This window comes from Pyrus communis, chromosome 12 (assembly GCF_041283825.1).
Source record: "Pyrus communis isolate YQ-2024b chromosome 12, ASM4128382v1, whole genome shotgun sequence".
NCBI lineage: Eukaryota > Viridiplantae > Streptophyta > Magnoliopsida > Rosales > Rosaceae > Pyrus > Pyrus communis.
This window is the reverse complement of record NC_142576.1, coordinates 9,019,061-9,041,497: the sequence shown is the minus strand read 5'-3', so window position 1 is coordinate 9,041,497 and position 22,437 is coordinate 9,019,061. Positions and strand designations below refer to the sequence as shown.

General features: G+C 37.8%; 1 protein-coding gene and 1 pseudogene across 1 annotated transcript; both read right to left on the bottom strand.

Moving 5' to 3' along the window:
- Window positions 1-3,056: 3,056 nt before the first annotated feature.
- On the bottom strand, window positions 3,057-6,595 carry LOC137744099 (LRR receptor-like serine/threonine-protein kinase EFR). The gene is made up of 2 exons (XM_088681793.1): window positions 3,830-6,595; window positions 3,057-3,637 (listed from the first exon to the last, which is right to left on the bottom strand). Exons 1-2 carry the CDS (start codon window positions 6,546-6,548, stop codon window positions 3,216-3,218), a joined length of 3,141 nt encoding a protein of 1,046 aa, XP_088537919.1. The 5' UTR covers window positions 6,549-6,595; the 3' UTR covers window positions 3,057-3,215.
- Window positions 6,596-13,493: 6,898 nt separating this feature from the next.
- On the bottom strand, window positions 13,494-21,750 carry LOC137744339 (uncharacterized; annotated as a pseudogene).
- Between the last annotated feature and the right edge of the window lie 687 nt (window positions 21,751-22,437).

Here is a 22,437-nt window from a genome sequence, read left to right as displayed (position 1 = left end):
TTTTTATTTTATTTTTAAAAATAATGATGGGCAGGAATATGATGATGAACAAAACAAAGAGGGAAATGGCAGTACAATAATAAAATGGCAAGACAAGTGGGCATCACATGACTGTCACACAAGATATATTTATTTGTACTATGTCTGTCTCTTCCCTCCCTAGTACCATGCGGAACAGAGAGATTTTGTTGAAACCCCAACCATTTATTGTATTCAGACCCAAAATATGTATGACTAGAAAACATCGACTGAATAGTGAGACCCACAGCTTAAATTTCCGATCAAACTGCTAGGCCACTACATTCGAAAGTTTAGTATATATCTTAATAACATTTTTTTTTTTTTTTTTTTGTATTTATCAAAAAAGTGTAGATGACTAAACAATTACAAATTTAGTTGATTTTTTAAAAGTTGATCTTTAAAAGGCAACGTAAAGATAAACGATTTTGATCATTATGTACATTGCAGGATGAGAAAAATGATAAAAATGTAGAAAGAGAATGGGATCATTCTTCAACAAAAATTCAGATGCTGAAGAGCAACTAAAGCTTATGTTAGGCCTAGCTTTAGGAGTAGAAATTAAATTTGCAATAGTGGACAGAACTGGACCTCCCCAAATGGGCCAATTCAGCTTATAGCTTTGCCCTTTGAATGCTATCATTCTTTTTCCTGTGAATATGTCTAGCAACAGTATTACTGCTGGGTATTCTTGCCGATTCCAGATGCGTGCTCATGCATAAAAGAACGAACACGCGAAGGAATTTAAACACAATAGAACTACCATCAGTAGCCTTTGGAATCCCTTAACCCAGCTGACATAGTTTGCTTCCGGAGCGATCATTTGATGCTTCCAACAGCAGGAACCTTGCTAAACCGAAGTCACCAACATGGGTTTAGATCACAATGAACAAACGACGTTTAACAATGGTAGTGGCGATATTCTAATGCAGAAACAACATCAATTGCAATATTGAGTCTTTGAGTAAGGAAGGCTCAATCTTTTACTTTAACATTGAACTGAAGCCAATGCAGGAAGCTAATGTTGGTTGATTAAGGTCTAAACTGTCATTTTCTTTATTTTATCAAGCTGTTAGTCTTTGTGAAAATAAGTTGTTAGGAATCAATGGTTGAGATTAGCTCTAAATGTGCTAGGCTCAGATGTGAGCAAGTGGCAGGATCTCATAGGGTCTTGTAATCAAAGGTGATGAGCTCATAGGCTCTCCTAGATCCTCTCCTTCACCAACGGCTATTTTTGTATTCTTTCGAATGAATGAAAAGGCACACGCAGAAGAGCACATTGGCTCTCTCTGAGATTTTGATCACAATCCTTCTGTCTCATCATTTTCCTTCTCTCTAAGTTCTTCCTTCTCTGATTTGAATTGCTGCAATACTGCTAAACTTTTACAGATTCTAACAGCTAAAACATCTAGCCTGTCCTAGCCATATTAATGATTTTCTTAAATCTTTGCAATTGTTTCCTTCTCTTTTTATGTGCTTTTCTGCAACTACATATGAGCGTCTAATTCCATTCACTTTGTTGACAACAACGTCCACAAGCATTCACTGTCCTTGGGATGTTTCCGAGCATGAGGGTCCCATCTGCGTCATTGAAACCAAACATTCCTCCAATCTTTTTCCCTGGACTGGGCTGTGATCCTGATATCTTGTTATTGGTCTTCCTCGTGTGTCATTGTGATATCTGTCATCATAATCTGTATCGCCCCCTTCATAGAGCAATGCAGGATCAGCTATGTCCACAACATGGTCAGACATCGTCCTGGCTGTGAATTTGTGAATGCTTATACCATCTCCAAACGTGATATCTGCAGGTCTTTTTCCTATGAACTTTAATAGCTAGCAACAGTATTCCAATGATATAAACATCTCCTAGTACCGAGATTTGGCCTACCATGCCAAACTCTGGCATTCAATACTCACATTATGATGTCACAATCAAATATTTTGAATGCTTCTTTTTAAGGGCAAAGAGGAGTTTTCATTTTTTCTGTTTTCCATTTTAACATTAGAGACTTGAGTTGGCTACTAATAAGCTATTACGAAGGAAAAATGAGAATCCTAGAAAATCATACGTGGAGGAATGTAGTCTACATAGCCCTTCAGCCCGGTTGACATGGTTTGACTTTGGGAGGGACAGTCTAACGCTTCCAAATTGTGCTGATGACTGTTTTTATTCTTGTCATTCAACAAGCTGGAGATGTTCTTGCTTCGACGAGAGACTGCAAATCCTTGATGTTAACGAGCACGAGCCTAATTGCTTGCTCGGTGGAATAAAAAACAGGGAGAAGGGCTATCAGCCATGTTCAAAATGAATTGCTGTTTCCACAATCTCAATTTTTTGAGAAATTATGAGGTTTTTTGCGTAGAAATCGAATACATAGATTTTTATAATGAGATTATATCTAAGTTCTTGTGGTCTACCGCAATATTTCTGTGAATAAAAGTGATCATGTACAAGTTATTCGTTTCAAATTTACATCTTAGTAATGCTAGAGCAAGTGCACTGCTCCCTAAATCACCTCTTACTAACTTTTAAGACAAGGAATTGACTGTATGAACGCATGACAAACTCTGAGGAGTTCAGATGGACTATATTGAAAGTTAGATGAAGAAATATTATTTAGGATATATCAAGCAAATAAAAACAGACTGAAATAGTGCAGGATTACAACAGTCCCTTCTGCTGCAATTAGGATTATGTCATATATCGTCCTTGGATTTAAACCGAAACTAATACAAAAAATGTAAATATTTCAGCCATAGAACATCAAAAGTAATTTCAGCAGAAAAACTTAATAATAAATTTTTCTGATCAAAGTGCAAGCTAGCTCTTTAGTTGGATACTTTTACTACTCCTCTCAATTCCAAAAGTAAAAGTATGATCAGTATGATGACGAAGAGAGAACGACACTAAAAAAAGGCGAGACAAGGGGCATCACATGACTTTCACACAGATTATACTCGGCCTGGCTCTTCTCTAGCAGTAATACGATACAAAACAGAGAAATCGTTAACAGAACAAAACAATTTTCCCTTATTCTGGAATATAATTATAAAATGCCGGGATCAACTTTACATATTGTCATACACATTGGTACATGAACTATCTTTGGCAAATTATGTTAGGCATTATAAGAGCCGAGAGTGAGACTAAGAAAACAAACTTAGCCCAATATTGTATACTGCTAGCTTCATCTTCATAAATTCATAAATGAGTCTCTAATTGCCTTCATTTTGTTGACAACAACACCCATATGCATCCGCTCTCCAGGGGATATTGCAGAGCACACGAGTCCTATCTGCATCACTGAAACCAAACATTCATCCAATTTTCTTCCTTGGACTAGGCCACGGTCATGACGATTTGTAATAGGGTTTTCTTGTACCTCATTTTCGTATCTGTCATCATGAGCATCTGCATCTTCTCCTTCAATCAGCAATGAAGGGTCAACTATATCCATGACATGATCAGGAATTGCCATGGCTGTGAAATTGTGAATACTTTTACCTTCTCCAAGCATTCCATCTGTAGGTCTTTTTCCCGTGAACATTTCTAGCAACAATATTCCAAAGCTATAAACATCTCCTAGAATGGATACTTCGCCTCCCATGCCATACTCTGTCATTCAATACTCGCATTAGGATATCATAATCAAATTGTTATGAATCCAAATCTTATTTAAGAGTTCGCTGATGCTTTTTTCCAAAGAAAAGAGATCTTTTTCTATTTTCTTTCATACACAGAGACTTAAGTTGGCTACTAATAAGTTATTAGGAGAAAAAAAATATTGAGAATCACAAAAACGCATACCTGGAGGAATGTAGCCAATGGTACCCTTTAGCCCAGTTGACATGGTTTGACTTTGAGAGGGATTATCCGTCGCTTCCAAGAGGAACTTTGCTAGACCAAAGTCACCAATATGAGCCACCATATCTTCATCCAGAAGAACATTGCTTGGCTTTAGGTCACAATGAACAATCGACGTTTCACAATGGTGGTGGAGATATTCTAAAGCTGAACCAATATCAATTGCAATATTGAGTCTTTGTACAAGGCTCAATCTCTTCCTCTGAGACTGCTCATCATCTGTTGGATGCAGCCACACATCTAGACTTCCATTTACACTGTACTCATATACTAAACTTTTGAAGTCATTGCCCTGATTGTCAATGCTTGAACAAGTAGTTATGATCTTGAGAAGATTACGGTGCCTTACACTTCTTAAAGCTTCACATTCACGAATGAAACTATTGGAAGCTCCTTGTTGTTGAAGGTTTAATACCTTAACTGCAACTACAACTCCATCACTAGGGAGCACTCCTTTGTATACAGAACCAAAACTTCCTGAACCAATTAGATTTTCTCTAGAGAACCTGTTAGTTGATTCAACAAGTTCTTTGTAAGAGACACCTGATTTCCAATCCTTATAAGAACGTGAGCTTACAGGTGTACCTCTTGGCTTATTAGACATTGAACAAGCAATAATGAAGCATGACAGAGCAATTATGGATGCAAGTGCACAAGCTGCAGGGATTACTACTTTCGGGACAAGTAGTCCTCTAGATGAATGAGCCTTTATGTTGGAGCATGGAGGTAGACTTAATCGTGGGATGCCACCACAAAGCCTACCATTTCGAAGAATTGAGAGACCACTTGCATTTAGAAAGATCCCTTCTTTAGGCAATTCACCCTGGAAATTATTATTAGCAACATTGAGGTTCTTGAGAAAACTTAACTTGCCTATAAATTCAGGAATCTGCCCAGAAAAATTATTGCTCGAAATATCCATCTCTTCCAAGCTTCTTAAACTTTTAAGAGATTGAGGAATTGTTCCTTCAAATTTGTTATTTTCCAAGTACAAACGCTCCAACATAATACAATTGCCGAGTGTCGTGGGGATTTCACCCGATAAGTTGTTTCCGGACACATCTAGCTCCACTACCTTTACCAAATTACTCACTTTAGCTGGTAGTGAACCAGTCAAGTAATTGTTAGACAGGAGCAAATAAATTGAAAGAGATGAAATCCCAATGACCTCTTGAGGTATGGGGCCTGTTAGATTGTTTCGAGACAGGTCAAGCGCTAGTAGACGTTGGCAGTTCGCAAGAGTTGGAGGAATGCTTCCCTCAAACCTATTGCCGCTGACGTAGAGCTCTGTCAACGAAGTCAAGTTACCAAGGGAGGATGGAATTGGTCCATAAAACTTGTTGTCATTCAAATATAGTTCCCCCAACTTCTGAAGCCTCCCAATTTCTTCAGGGATCTTACCGATGAGAAAGTTATAACTTACTCCAAAAAGGGTCAAGTTTACAAGATTGCCGATGCCTCTGTCGATGCTTCCATATATCAAGTTTTTCTCCATTGTAAGAGATGTTAGTTGGGTTGAAAGGTTGGATATGGAGCTTGGCAATTCATCTCTGAATTGGTTATCGTAAAGAGCCAACCCCTCCAGACTTGTACAATTGGCCAAGAAGCTGATAAAATTCAGGTCCCCACTTTTCCCAGTTCCAAGTCTATTGGCACCAAAGTTTAGTCCAACTAAGCTTCGCAATCTTCCAAGGCTTTCACCAGGAACTGTTCCAGTGAGATCATTTTCAGGCAAATTGAGATAACGAAGTCTAGAAGCATTTGAGAACGACGCAGGAATATTTCCTGTGAATTTGTTGCCACCAGCATGAAATTGTTCAAGATTAGGAAGAATGAAGCCAACATTTGGCGGTAGCTCTCCGCGAAGCTGGTTCTGACTGACACCGAAAATGGATATGGAAGAAATATTATAGATTGAAGAAGGAACCATACCAGATAGATTATTTACCGCTACTGAGAATGCTTGCAAGCCTGTTAGACGCCCGAGCTCTTTAGGTATGCTTCCTTGAAAGTTGTTTCCGCCAATGTAAAGACTACACAGAGAAGAAAAGTTTCCTATCCAACTTGGAATAGTTCCAGTGAGATTGTTTTTATCAAGCAATAGAATATTTAAATCCAACAACGAACTGAGTTGGTCCGGAATTGGCCCAATAAGCTTATTGGAGTAAAGCTCGAGCACTCTCAGTTGTGTACAGTGAGATATATTAGTTGGAATTTTCCCGCTGAAGGAATTGACAGACAGGTTGAGGTGTTGTAGGCTTTGTAGACGACCCAATTCTTGAGGAAGTTCACCATGAAAATTGTTCCTTCTCAGATTGATTCCAGTAAGGAAAGTAAGATTTCCAATAGAAGGTGGTATGCAGCCTACCAATTTCTGAGACTCCAGCTCCAAAGTCAAGACTCTTTTTGTGATACGGTTGCATGTAACGCCAGCCCAACTGCAGAAATGAATGGAATCATTCCATGACCTCATGATATGAAAAGGATCTTCGGAGATTCTTTTCTTGAAGTCGAGCAGCACCATGCGATCCGTTTCATTTCCAAGACTAGTGCCACTGCTTGGCAGTGTCGCAGATTCCAGAACTGCGGCGCTCATGCACAAAAAAATGAAGCCATAAAAGAGTTTAAACAGCCTAACTTGAGTACTACTTGAATGCTCCATCCTTTCTGAAAACACAGAGCAAATAAGATACCAAGTTTCTTTCTAGTTTTTTCTTTTGGCTGTGAAAATAAGAAATCGATTGTCTATTACACAAACACATTAGAAAGAAAACTCACAGACACAGTGTCTAAGGCGGCTTTTTTGTTTAATTATAAGTCATGCAACAATAATTTCTACACACAGATGGCCCAGCAAGGTAAAATATTTCAAGGGCAGTTACAATGCCTTGAATTTTACAAGAGCAATGAATTAAAATATTTCAAGAGCAGTTCCGATGCCTTGAATTTTACAGGAACACCTAAATAATTGTTGGGAAAAATTTAGTAGATGAATTAAAAATTCAATCAAAATAAGAAAGTTCGTAACGTGGTACAAAAATTTGAGTGGAAGGACAAAGAATTCAAGCAATGATACAGTGTGCTGTGTGCATAAAGGAAGAAATCATATCCCCGGAAAAAAAATAAGAAGAAAAGAGAGAGCTTCATTGGGTTGGTGGTAGAAAATTTTGAGTGAATGGACAAAAAATTCAAACAATTATGCTACTATGTGATTCAATGAATCATGTAATCATTTTGTCTATTTAGTAGATGGTGAATCAATGAATCATGTAGTCACTTTTGGATCTTTTTCATAATAAAATAGACGATTAGGCAATATTAGCTCATCGAAGTATGACGATGGATGTAGGACGTGAAACGTGCCCCACATCAAAAAATTTGAATCAATTTGTCAATGAACCACAATTATTCAAAGACAATATTGTTGCTTGTTCATTGTGTTGAACTAAATAAAGGCAATGCAGCAGACTATGATTTCCTAGATCTCAATTCTCTGAGAGATAATTAGGTTGTTTGCGTAGAAATTAAAAGTTGGAAGCTCTGAATCATATTATTGGCTGTTGGAATATACATATTTTTGTAATTGTTTTCCATTAATTTATTTCGGGTACTAAGGTCATTTCCAATAGATTCGGTTAGAGGGTCATAGGGCTAAAAATAGCCCGAAATGACACGAAAATTGTCTCCAACCGAATGCTAGGCCGAAGGATTTGTGGGCCCCATCGGACCAAAACTAGCCAACCGGCTAGCCATCTCCAGCCAGCTAGCCAGCCTGCTTTTTTTTTTTTTTTATACAGCCTAACTTGAGTACCACTTGAAGAATGCTCCATCCTTTCTGAAAACAGAGAGCAAATAAGATACCAAGTTTCTTTCTTGTTTTTTCTTTTGGCTGTGAAAATAATAAATCAATTGTCTATTACACAAATACATTAGAAAGAAAACTCACCGGCGCCGTGTCTAAGGCGGCTTTTTTGTTTAATTCTAAGTCATGCAACAATACACACAGATGGCCCAGTAAGAGAAAAAAAATTCAAGCCTAGTTACAATGCCTTGAATTTTACAAGAGCAATGAATTAAAATATTTCAAGAGCAGTTACGATGACTTGAATTTTACAAGAACAAAAACAACAACAACAACAACAATAAAGCCTTATCTAACGAAGTGTGAGGTTGGCGGTATGAATCCTAGAACGCCACTGCACTGAGCCATGTTTTCCGTTAGATCCAAGTACTCCAAGTCTTTTCTTAGAGTCTATTTCCAAGTCTTCCTTGGTCTTCCTCTAACACTTCGGCCCTGAACTTCTGTCTCGTAATCTCATCTTCCAACCAGAACGTCTATAGGCCTTCGTTTCACATGTCCAAACCACCTTAACCTAGTTTCTCTCATCTTTCCTTCAATCTTGGCTACTCTTATTCTACCTCGGATATCCTCATTCCTAATTCTATCCTTTCTCGTGTGCCCACACATTCAATGAAACATTCTCATATCCGCTACACTCATTTTATGTACGTGTTGATGCTTCACCGGCCAACATTTCATGCCATAAAGCATTGCTGGCCTTATTGGCATCCTATAAAAAATTTCCTTGAGCTTTGGTGGCATACGACAGTCGCACAACACACCTGATGCACTCTTCCACTTCATCCATCTAGCTTGTATTCTATGGTTGATGTCTCCATCAAACTCTCCATTCTTTTGCAAGATAGATCCTAGGTAGCGAAAGAGTTCACTCTTTGGTAATTCCTGATCTCCAATCCTCACCCCTAACTCATTTAAACCTCCGTTTGCATTGAACTTGCACTCCATATACTTTGTCTTTGACCGACTTAGGCGAAGACCTTTAGATTCCAACACTTCTCTCCAAAGGTTAAGCTTCACATCTACTCCTTCCTAAGTTTCATCTATCAACACTATATCCTCTACGAAAAGCATACACCAAGAATATCATCTTGAATATGTCCACCATTGAATCATGTAACCTTACTTCGAATGGAATCTTAGCCCTGCTGAGCAAGACGCATTGCGATTCCTCTTTTGTGGATGCACTGGAATATGATTTGGGACGGGAAGGGAAAGACTTTTCTCTCCGGTGGGCTTTCTCTCGTAAAGCCAAAGATGCCCCAAGACACAAGGTGCTCCACTTCTAGAATATTAAGTAACTAATTGGTGAAGAATGAAGGTTAACTTAAAAGAAGTCATTCATTAGCGTCATCCATTACCAATGCAAAAAGGTAAGAACTTAAAAAATGAGCCTTAATGTAACCCTACAGTTATGGAAAAGCTTTTGGTTTGTCCTTCATAAGTTCTTAGGGCAATCCTTACTCCATCATACATACCCTTGACTTTTACAAGAACAACTAAATAATTATTGGGAAAAGTTTAATGAATTAAAAATTCAAGCAAAATAAGAAAGTTCGTAACATGGTCCAAAAATTTGAGTGGAAGGACAAAGATTCAAGCAATCGTAGCAGTGTGCATAATGGAAGAAATCTTAACCCCGGAAAAAAAAAAAAAGAAGAAAAGAGAGAGCTTCATTGAGTTAGTGGTGGAAAATTTTGAGTGGGTGGACAAAAAATTCAAACAATTATGCTACTCTGTGAATCAATGAATCATGTAATCATTCTGTCTAATTCTAGATGGTGAAACAATGAATGATTACATGTAATCATTCTGTCTAATTCTAGATGGTGAAACAATGAATCATGTAATCATTTTTGGATATTTTTCATAATAAAATAGACGATTAGGCGATATTTGCTCCTCAGAGTATGACGATGGATGTAGGACGTGGAACGTCCCCTACATCAAAACATTTGGATCAATTTGCCAATGAACCGCAATTATTCAAAGACAATATTGTTGCTTGTTCATTGTATTGAACTAATTAAAGCCAATGCAGCAGACTATGATTTCCTAAATCTTAATTCTTTGAGAGATAATGAGGTTGTTTGCGTAGAAATTAAAATTTGGAAGCTCTAAATCATATTATTGTCCGTTCGAATATACAGTTTTTTGTAATTGATATTCATTAGTTTATTTCGGGCACCAAGGACCTCTTACAGAATTCATTAACTACTACAATTTATAAGACACTTCATCAGTCTGTAATTCATTAGCTACGAACCAATAATAAATAGGAGATTAGGACATTCCAAGGAAATGAAATAGACTGAAATGATGACAGTCACTACTGCAATTAGGATTATGTCGTATATCGTCGAGCGCTATTTGGATATAAACAGAAAATAATGCAAAAAAAGGTAACTATTTCAGACCCAGAACATCAAAAGCAATTTTCTTCTATCTACAACTCCAATTACGGAGACAAAATTCGTTCAACAAAAAATTGAATTTCACATAAGCGCAAGATAGCTCTTCAGTCGGAATACTTTTACTACTACGGGTCAAAGGAATGATCGGTATGATGAACGAAGAGAGATTAATGAGAGTTCAAAAAAATGGCGCAACTAGGGCATCTCATCACTTCCACACAAATTCTAATGCACCTGGCTCTTCTCTAGTAGTACCATACAAAACAGAGAAAGCATAAAGAGAACAAACTTAAAGGAGTCTATGATGATTGAGATTACAAAACAAATTTATTCTCGTATACTACAAAGGTTCTTCTTCTTGAATTTTGATGAAAAATTCCATGATTGCTTGAGTATTGTGACATGTTGTTAGACATATATTCAGTGCCATTATCAATTCTTAAAGTGTGAATATGACAACCAAAATGAGTTGTTACACGCTTATGAAAATTCTTGAACACATTCATGACTTCAATCTTATACCTGAAAAGATTTAACCAAGTGATTCTTGAATAATCATCCACAAAGGTTATGAAATACTTATAGCCATCAAAAGATTGAATTTTTGGTTCCCAAATATCCTAGTGTACAAGCTCAAAAAGTTTACTAGCTCTACACAAAGAAGAATTGAAGGGCAATGTAGCTGATTTGGAGAAGTGACAAGAAGTCCGTCCGCCAACTACTCTGATTCACTTAGTAGTCCTCAAAAAACAATTAAGTTAGTTAAGCGCGTTATGCTAGGACGCAACAAGAATACAAGGACAGCAACACATGTATTAAGGAAAAGCAATACTGCAGTAGACGCCACAAAACAATAAGATGAAGCAGCAAACACCTGTGTTTATAGTATACAAAGACTGACCGAAATTTCATGGTTAAAGATCAAACAACCTGACTAACAAAACTGATCATTATTAACAACTTGCAATACAAAAATTGACCGCATAACCATATGAACAACATTGCAACCAATACTTTGGGTGTTACGAGAGACAATTGAACATTGCATGAAAGAATATATTAATTCGGACTTGCCAAGCAAGATCAAAAGCTCTAAAATGTGTTATATTCATTTTTGGAGGTATCATATGCAGCAGAGCGAGAAAACGGGAATTGAATACCGGAACTGTTGTGTAGCCTATATGCATCATACAGTTAGCCTTATGGGATAAATCATAACATGCTGCCATGCTGTTTAACCATCTCAGCTTCAAATAACACAAAACTTATTTTCCTGATTGATCTGCAAGATAGTTCTAGAGTATGAATACTTTTGCTACTGCTAATAAGCTACTCTTCTAAATCTAACATATAAAAAAACATAGTATAGGTATGATATGATGACCGTTAGCTGCCATTGAGTTGCCCTAGACAAACAAGGGCAAGAAAACGTTCTTAACTTTCTGCCATATAATTATAGAATGCCGAGTTCAACCTCACAAGTTGTTACACACACTGAAAAATAAATAACCTTAATTCAAATAATTTCTTGCTTACAGATGAGGCTATAGATTGAGAGTAAGTGACAAACCTAGTACAATCTTGTATGTTACTAGCTTCTTTTTTTTCTAAATATACGTCAGTGTCTAATTCCATTCACTTTGTTGACAACAACGTCTATAAGCATCCACTGTCCTCGGGATATATTTCAGAGCATGAGAGTCCTATCAGCATCACTGAAACCAAACATTCCTCCAATCTTTTTCCCCGGACTGCGCTGTGATCCTGATATCTTGTTATTGTTCTTCCTCGTGTGTCATTGCGGTATCTGTCATCATCAGAATCTGTATCGCCCCCTTCAATGAGCAATGCAGGGTCAGCTATGTCCACAACATGGTCAGGCATCGCCCTGGCTGTGAATTTGTGAATGCTTATACCATCTCCAAACATGGCATCTGTAGGTCTTTTCCTATGAATATTTCTATCTAGCAACAGTATTCCAACGCTATAAACATCTCCTAGGATTGAGATTTGGCCTCCCATGCCAAACTCTGGCATTCAATACTCACATGTGGATGTCACAGACTCACAATCAAATATTTTGAATGCTTCTTTTTAAGGACAAAGAGGAGTTATCCTTTTTCTTTGACCAAAAAACAAAAAAAGAAAAAAAAAGAGATCTTTTTTCTGTTTTCGTTTTTAACATTAGAGACTTAAGTTGGCTACTAAAATGCTATTAGGAAGGAAAAACGAGAATCCTCGAAAATCATAGGTGGAGGAATGTAGTCTATGGAACCCTCTGACCTGGTTGACCTGGTTTGACTTTGGGAGGGACGATCTAGTTTACATCCTAGTATAATGCTAGAGCAATTGCACTGCTCCCTAAATCACCTCATGCTAACTTTTCAGACAAAGAATTGACTGTATAAGCATATATATGACGAACTCTGAGGAGTTCTTGGTGTCTTCTAGGAATATGGAGATGTGCTGGAATACCTGGTTCAATAGACCCCCATCTTCGTTGGTCCACATTCTCAACAAAGATGGCTTACCCTGTCCTTAGTAATGTGTTTTGTACAGGTGGTGTGAGGGGATGACGCCTTTGCATTTTGTTGCAGTGCCTTATGATCTGTACCACATTACACTACTTCTAGTTTCTTTTATTTTGCTGCTTGCTTGCCTCTTCTGTGGGCTTTCTTTGTACTTATGGCTTTTGCCCTAGTAATGAAAACTCTGAGGAGTTCAGATAGACTATATCGAAAGTTAGATGAAGGAATATTATTTAGGATATATCAAGCAAATCAAAATAGACTGAAATAGTGCAGGGTTACAACAGTCCCTTCTGCTGCAATTAGGATTATGTCACATATCGTCGAAACTGGTTGGATTTAAACAGAAACTAATACAAAAATACAAATATTTTAGCCATACAACATAAGTAATTTCACAGATCAAAGTGCAAGCTATCTCCTTAGTCGTAATACTTTCACTACTCCTAGGCTACTAATCTCAATTCAAAAAGTAAAAGTAAAGTATGATGAAAGAAGAGAGAAATGACACTAAAAACAGAGATTATACTCGACCTAGGTGAGAAAAGGGGCATCACATGACTTTCACACAGATTATACTCGACCTGGCTCGTCTCTAGCAGTAATACGATAAAAAACAGAGAAATCGTTAACAGAACAAAACAATATTCCCTTATTCTGGAATATAATTATAAAATGCTGAGATCAACCTTACGTACTGTCATACACATTGGTATATATACCTATCTTTAGCAAATTATGTTCTGGCATATATGAGTCTAAAGAGTGAGATTAAGAAAACAAACTTAGCCCAATCTCGTATATTGTTATCTTCGTCTTCTAAAATTCATAAATGAGTCTCTAACTGCCTTCATTTCGTTGACAACAATATCCATATTCATCCGCTCTCCTGGGGATATTGTAGAGCATGCGAATCCTATCTGCATCACTGAAACTAAACATTCCTCCAATTTTCTTCCTTGGAGTAGGCCACGGTTATGACGACTTTTAATAGGTTTTTCTTGTACCTGCTTTTCGTACCTGTCATCAATATCATCTGCATCCTCTCCTTCAATGAGCAATGAAGGGTCAACTATGTCCGTGCGATGATCAGGCATCACCATGGCTGTGAAATTGTGAATACTTATACCATCTCCAAGCATTCCATCAGTAGGTCTTTTAACCGTGAACATTTCTAGTAGCAATATTCCAAAGCTATAAACATCTCCTAGTATGGATACTTCGCCTCCCATGCCATACTCTATCGTTCAACACTCACATTAGGATATAATAGTTATGAATCCAAATCTTATTTAAGAGTTCGCTGATGCTTTTCTTTCCAAGGAAAAGAGGTCATTTTCTATTTTCTTCCATACCAATGGAGACTTAATTCGGCTACTAATAAGTTATTAGGAGAAAAAAATATTGAGAATCACAAAACGCATACCCGGAGGAATGTAGCCAATGGAACCCTTTAGCCTAGCTGACATGGTTTGACTTTGGGAGGGATTGTACGCCGCTTCCAAGAGGAACCTTGCTAAACCAAAGTCACCAACATGAGCCACCATATCTTCGTCAAGGAGAACATTGCTTGGCTTTAGATTACAGTGAACAATTGCCGTATCGCAATGGTGGTGGAGATAATCCAATGCAGAAGCAATATCAATTGCAATATTGAATCTTTGGAAAGGCTCAACCTCTTGCTTTGAGATTCCTCATCATGCAACCACACGTCTAAACTTCCATTTACCATATACTCGAAAACTAGACTTTTGAAGTCATTGCGCTGATTGTCAATGCTTGAACAAGAAGTTATGATCTTGAGAAGATTACGGTGCCTTACACTTCTTAAAGCTTCACATTCACAAATGAAACTCTTGGAAGCTCCTTGTTGTTGAAGATTTAATACCTTAACTGTAACTACAGTTCCATCACTAGGGAGTACTCCTTTGTAAACAGAACCAAAACTTCCTGAACCAATCAGATTTTCTCTAGAGAACCTGTTAGTTGATTCAACAAGTTATGGGTAAGAGACACCTGATTTCCAATCCTTATAAGAATGTGAGCTTTCAGGTATACCTCTTGACTTCTTAAGCATTGAACGAGCAACAATAAAGCATGACATAGCAATTATGAAGGCAAGTGCACATGCTACAGGGACGACTACTTTTGGGGCAAGTAGTCCCCGAGATGAATGAGGCTGTATGTTGGGGCATGTAGGTAAAAGTAATTCTGATCTGCCACCACAGAGCTTAGGATTTCCAAAAATTGAGAGACCAGTTGCATTTGAAAAGATTCCTTCTTCAGGCATTTTACCATAAAATTATTATGAGAAAGATTGAGATGCTTGAGAAATTTGAACTTTTCCATAAATTTAGGAATTTGCCTAGAAAAGTTATTGCTCGAGAGATCCATTCCTTCCAAACTTCTCAAACTTTGAAGAGACTGAGGAAGTGTTTCTTCAAATTTGTTATCTTCCAGGTGCAGGAGCTGCAACATAATACAATTGCCGAGTGTCGTGGGGATCACACCAGATAAGTTGTTTCCCGATATATCTAGCTCCGCTAGATTTACCAAATTACCCACTTTAGATGGTAGTAGACCAGACAAATGATTGTTAGAAATGCGCAAATAAATTGAGAGGGACGAAAGTCCAATAAGCTCTTCAGGTATGGTGCATGTTAGATTGTTACTAGAAACGTCAAGCATGAGTAGGTGTTGTAGGTTTCCTATACTTGGAGGCATATTTCCCTCAAAACTATTATTGTTCACGAAGAGCTTTGTCAATGAAGTCAAGTTACCAAGGGAGGATGGAAATGACCTAGAAATTTTTTTGTCATCTAAATACAGTTTTTGTAAATTCTGAAGCCTCCCAATTTCTTCAGGGACATGACCAACGAAATGGTTAGAATTCATTTGAATAACGGTCAAGTTTACAAGATTCCCAATGCCTCTGGGGATGCTTCCATGTATCAAGTTTTTCTCCATTGTAAGAGATACAAGTTGGGTAGAAAGGTTGGATATGGATGCTGGCAATTCACCTCCAAGTTGATTATTGTAAAAACTAACACCTCCAGACTAGTACAATTGGCCAAGAAGCTGATAAAATTCAGATCGCCAGTGTTACTAGTTCCGAGTCTATTGGCACCAAAGTCTAGTCTGATTAAGCTTCGTAAGCTTCCAAGACTTTCGGCAGGGATTGTTCCATTGACACAATTTTCAGGCAAATCAATAATACGAAGTCTAGAAGCATTTGAGAACGATGCAGGAATATTTCCTGTGAATTTGTTGCCACCAACTTGAAATTATTCAAGAGTAGGAAGAATAACACCAACATTTGGCGGTAGCTCTCCGTGAAGCTGGTTCTCACTGACACCGAAAATGGTTATGGAAGAAATATTATAGATTGAAGGAGGGACCATACCAGACAGATTATTTGCTGCAACTGAGAATGCTTGCAAGCCTTTAAGACGCCTGAGCTCATTGGGTATACTTCCTTGAAAGTTGTTTCCACCAATATAAAGACTATACAAAGAAGAAAAGTTTCCTATCCAACTTGGGATAGTTCCAGTGAGATTGTTTGTATCAAACCATATAATATTTAAATCTAACAACGAACTGAGTTGGTCTGGAATCGGCCCAATAAGCGTATTGGAGTAAAGGTCAAGCACTCTCAGTTTTGTACAGTGAGATATATTAGTTGGAATTGTTGGAATGTAACCCTTTAGCTGAAGATTGGCGGCAGAGATCAATTTACATGCTTTATATTTCAGTTTGAATGTGAGCCATTGGATCATAGTCCACATGGTTGCTCAATGATGTATCTAGCTTAAGTAATAGAATAAGACAAGTTGCATCATCTCATAGGATGATACCAATGAATGGTTGAGATTGTATTGTGTGTTGAAGAGTGAAGGATCTCCCTTCCTTCCATGTATAACGGTAACAAATGTATGCGTGCATAGTGTGAGAAAGTTTAGAAGCATATTCCATCATCTTCTTCTCGACCATTTTATGGTTCTTAGCACATGTCCTCCATTGAAATACATATCAAAATCACACAAACACTAACATGGCCTCAAAGCCAGGTTTCATTGTCTAATTTGGGCGTGAAATTTGTGAGTGCGATTGAGCTACATCTTTGAGCTCAAATCGAATCTGGAAATTTACGATTTCTCGAATCCAAGTCTAATATGGTTGGATCCGGCAATGTTGAGCTTAGAGCTCCAGTTTTCAATAGAGAAAATTATGAGTTTTGGAGTATTCGAATGAAAACCATTCTGAAATCTCATGGTTTGTGGGAGTTGGTTGAAAATGGGTTTGAATCTTCAGATCCGAAGTCTAAGGATGCTACGGTCGACGAGACGAAGAAGGAGACGTCAGGTGAAGTGTCATTCAGTGAGATTCTGATGAAGGATGCTCGTGCGCTTGGGATGATTCAAGGCACAGTCTCGAACCAGATCTTTCCCAGAATCGTGAATGAAGAGACATCCAAAGGAGCTTGGGATGTTCTAAAGGGTGAATTCCGAGGTGATAAACAAGTAAGAAATGTAAAATTACAAGGGTTATGTAGAGATTTTGAATATACTCGTATGAAGGATAGTGAATCATTATCTGTATATCTCTCTCGATTGTTTGATATCATTAATCAAATGAAAAGCTATGGAGAAGAATTATCTAGGGAGAGAATTGTGCAGAAGTTACTGATTAGTCTTCCAAAAACATATGATGCAATCTGTTCTGTAATTGAGCACTCTAGAGACCTTGAAACTATTGAGGTTCAAGAGGTTGTGGCTTCTCTAAAAGGATTTGAGTAGAGGCTTGATTTACATGCTGAGTCTTCTACTGAGAAAGCATTTGCAAGTTTAACTGTTGCAACTAAGGGTGCTAGAAGTGGTGGATTTTCTGGGAATCAAAGGTCTCAAGAGAATTGGAAGTCAAGGGGAAAAGGTTGGGATCATAAGCCAAACTTTGTTCAGAAGCAAAATAACATTCAAAGAAGTTGGGATCACAAACCCAAGACAGAATACCACTCAAAGAAATTGGGATCATAGGCCTAATTATACTCAGAAACAAAACAATTCTCAAGGTGATTGCAAATGGTGTGATAGGTTACATTATGGGAAGTGTTGGTATGAAGGTAAACCAAAATGCATAGGCTGTGGGAAACCAGGTCATTCTGTAAAAGATTGTCATGAGAACAAGGGAATGCAGAAGGTTAATTATGCAACGCAGATGGGAGAAATAGGATCATTATTTTATGCCTGTAATGCAGTGACAGATGTGAAGGTAAATAACTCATGGTATATTGACAGTGGCTGTAGCAATCACATGACAGGTGATGAGAGATTGTTGGTTAATGTTCAAGGAAATTTGACCTCTAAAGTAAAGATGGGCACTGGAGAAATTGTGCAGGTGGTAGGAAAGGGAACCTTGGTGATTGAGACTAAACTGGGAAGAAAACATATACAAGAAGTGATGCCTGTTCCTGGACTTGAGGAAAATCTTCTCAATGTAGGACAGATGATGGAACACGGCTATTATTTGCTCTTTGGAGGTGCTGTAGTGAATGTCTTTGATGGTTGGTCACTTGACAACTTGGTAGTAAGAGTACATATGACTGCAAATAGATGCTTTCCTTTGACAATGATGCCTGTAACTCAGTGTGCTCTAAGAGCAAGTGTCACACACTGCTCTCAGATATGGCAAAAAAGATTGGGTCATTTGCATGAGAGAAGTCTCAAATTACTTGAAGAACAGAAGTTAGTGCATGGACTGCCTAAGTTAGAGATGTCCACAAATGTGTGTGAAGGGTGCATGTTAGGCAAACAACATAGAGACTCATTCCCTTTTAAATCGACTTGGAGAGCTAACGATCCACTAGAGGTGGTTCACACAGATATTTGTGGTCCAATGCAAGTTGAATCTCATTCTGGAAACAAGTACTTCTTGTTGTTCACAGATGACTGCACAAGGATGTTATGGGTGTATTTTCTGAGAAATAAGTCTGATGCATTTGGATGTTTTAAGAAGTTTAAGGCAACGACTAAGCTACAATGTGGATATAAGGTGAAATGTCTCAGAAGTGATAGAGGAGGAGAATTATTTTCTGTAGAATTTACTGAATACTGTAGTGATTTAGGAATCCAGAGACAATTAACTATGGCTTACACTCCTCAACAAAATGGAGTGTCAAAAAGGAAGAATAGGACTGTGGTGGAAATGGCAAAGTCAATGCTGCATGAGAAGAGCCTTCCATACATGTTCTGGGCAGAAGTAATCAATACTGCAGTCTAGTTGCTTAATAGATGTCCATCCAAATCTTTGAGAAAGACAACACCATTTGAGGTATATAGTGGAAGAAAACCTGGAATAGCTCATTTGAAGATATTTGGATCACTTTGCTATGTCCACATACCTTCTAATCTTAGACACAAGTTAGAAGAAAATAGTCATAAATGTATCTTTGTTGGCTATGGTGCAAGTGAGAAGGGCTACAGATTGTTTGATCCAATTTCAAGAAAGATTGTCCTCTCAAGAGATATCATATTTGATGAGAGTGCTTCTTGGGACTGAAACTGCAATGCAAATACTGGAGTGACATTTCCAGTTATCAATGAACATAAGGATGCTAATGAAATATGTGAGATTGGTGAAAACTCTCATTCTGAGGAATATACTGTTTCTTAAAGTGAGAGTGTGTCTGATAGATCTCAAGCACATGATGATACACCTAAGAAATGGAGAAGTATAAATAAGATCATGGCTCAATGCAACATGTGCGTTATTGAACCTAAAAATTATGATGATGCAGCCAAAGATGAGTCATGGAGGAGTGTAATGAGAGCTGAATTGGATATGATAGAGAAGAACAACGCATGGCAGCTTGTTGAGAGACCATATGACAAGCTTGTTATTGGTGTTAAGTGGGTCTATAAAACCAAACTTAATATGGATGGTACTGTGCAGAAGAACAAAGCTCGACTGGTGGTTAAAGGCTATTCATAAAAGCCTGGAATTGACTATAATGAAACCTTTTCCCCTGTGGCAAGGTTGGACACGATTAGAACCTTGATTGCCTTTGCTACATAGAAGAAATGGAACTTGTATCAATTAGATGTGAAGTCTGCATTTCTCAATAGAGTACTAAAAGAAGAAGTGTATGTTGAGCAACCTCAAGGTTTTGTGAAGGAAAGTGAAGAAACAAAGGTGTACAAGCTGAACAAGGCTCTATATGGTTTGAAACAGGCACCAAGGGCCTGGTATGATAAGATTAATGCATATTTCAATAGTGCAGGATTTGAGAAAAGTTCAAGTGAAGCAACCTTGTATGTTAAGACAAGGAAGGACTCAGGTATCATTATTATCTCCTTATATGTAGATGACATTGTATATACTGGTAGCAATCCACAAATGCTTGAAGAATTTAGAAATGACATGATGAAACATTATGAGATGACTGATTTGGGTTTATTACATCATTTTCTTGGAATGGGTGTGCTCCAAACTGAGAATAGTATTTTTTATACACCAAAAGAAATATGCACAGAAGCTAATTGAGAAGTTTGGTCTGAAAGACTGCAAACCAGTTGCTACTCCACTTGCCATGAATGAGAAATTGAACAAAATTGATGGAAGTGAAGTTGCAGATGAAGGAGAATATAGGCAGCTTGTTGGAAGTCTGCTATATTTGACTGCAACTAGACATGATGTGATGTTTGCAGCAAGTCTATTGGCACGTTTCATGCACAAACCCACCAAGAAACATATGGGAACAACCAAAAGGGTACTGAGGTACATCCAGGGAACTGTTGACTTTGGAATTATTTTCGACAGGGGCAAAGCAACTACTCTAATTGGTTACTGTGACAGTGACTGGGCTGGAAGTGAGGATGATATGAGAAGCACTTCAGGGTATGCATTTACACTAGGGTCTGGTATGTTCTCATGGGCTTCAATCAAACAAAACACTATGGCATTGTCTACTGCAGAAGCAGAACATGTTAGTGCTGTAGAAGCTACATCACAAGCAAAGTGGCTGAGATTTGTTGTAGAAGATTTTGGAGAAGAACAAGTGGAGGGAACTCAAATCATGTGTGATAACACATCAGCCATTGCTATGGCAAAGAATCCAGTCTTTCATCAAAAGACAAGACACATCAACAGGAAGTTTCACTTCATTCAAGAAGCAATTCAAGCCAGAGAAATTGAGTTGGTGTACTGCAGGACAGATGAGCAGATTGCAGATATCCTTACTAAGGCCTTGCCTAAAGATCGATTTGTGTATCTAAGGGAGCTACTTGGAGTTAAATCAGCTAAAGGGTTAGAAGGGAGTGTTGGAATGTAACCCTTCAGCTGAAGATTGGCGGCAGAGATCAATTTACATGCTTTATATTTTAGTTTGAATGTGAGCCATTGGATCATAGTCCACATGGTTGCTCAATGATGTATCTAGCTTAAGTAATAGAAAGACAAGTGGCATCATCTCATAGGATGATACCAATGAATGGTTGAGATTGTATTGTGTGTTGGAGAGTGAAGGATCTCCCTTCCTTCCATGTATAACGGTAACAAATGTATGCATGCATAGTGTGAGAAAGTTCAGAAGCATATTCCATCATCTTCCTGTCGACCATTTTCTGGTTCTTAGCACAGGTCCTCCATTGAAATACATATCAAAATCACACAAACACTAATAGGAATCTTCCCCCTGACAGACAGGTTGAGGTGTTGCAGGCTTTGTAGACGACACCATTCTTGAGGAAGTTCACCACGAAAATTGTTCCTTTTCAGATTGATTCCAATAAGATAAGTAAGATTTCCAATAGAAGGTGGTATGGAGCCGACCAATTTCTGAGACTGCAGTTCCAACGTCAAGACTCTTTTGGTGGAATTGTTGCATGTAACGCCTATCCAACTGCGGAAATGGACAGAATCATTCCATGAGCTCATGATAAGAAAAGAATCGTCAACGATCCTTTTCTTGAAGTCGATCAGCACCATGAGATCAGCTTCATTTCCAGGGGTAGTGCTACTGTTAGGGAGTGTCACAGACTCCAGACTTGCGGCACTCATGCACAAAAAAATGAAGCCATAAAAGAGTTAAAACAGCTTGACTTGAGTACTACTTGAATGCTCCATCCTTGCTGAAACATAGAGCAAATAAGATACCAAGTTTCTTTCTTGTTTTTATTTTTTTTGGCTGTGAAAATAAGAAATCAATTGACGATTACACAAATACATTAGAAAGAAAACTTACCGACGCCATGTCTAATAAGGCGGCTTTTTTGTTTAATTCTAAGTCATGCAACAATAATTTCAACACACAGATGGCCCAGCAAGATAAACTATTTCAAGAGCAGTTACGATGCCTTGAATTTTACAAGAGCAATAAATTAAAATATTTGAAGACCAGTTACGATGCCCTTTAAGTTTACAAGAGCAACTAAAGTTTAATTGTTGGGAAAAGTTTAGTCGATGAATTAAAAATTCAAGCAAAATAAGAAAGTAGGTAACGTGGTAAAAAATTTGAGTGGAAGGACAAAGAATTCAGGTAATGATAGCAGTGTGCATAAAGGAAGAAATCTCATCCCCGGAAAAAAAATAAGAAGAAAAGAGAGAGCTTCATTGAGTTAGTGGTAGAAAATTTTGAGTGGATGGACAAAAAATTCAAACCATTATGCTACTAAGTGAATCAATGAATCATGTAATCACTTTCGGATCTTTTTCATAATAAAATAGATGATTGTGCAATATTATTTCCTCGGAGTA

Excerpts from the sequence above, each read along its gene's own strand:
- LOC137744099 (XM_088681793.1), bottom strand. The coding sequence starts at position 6,548 with ATGGAGCATTCAAGTAGTACTCAAGTTAGGCTGTTTAAACTCTTTTAT. Across the intron at positions 3,638-3,829 it reads CATTGGCTACATTCCTCCAG|AGTATGGCATGGGAGGCGAA; the intron begins GTATGCGTTTTT and ends ATTGAATGACAG.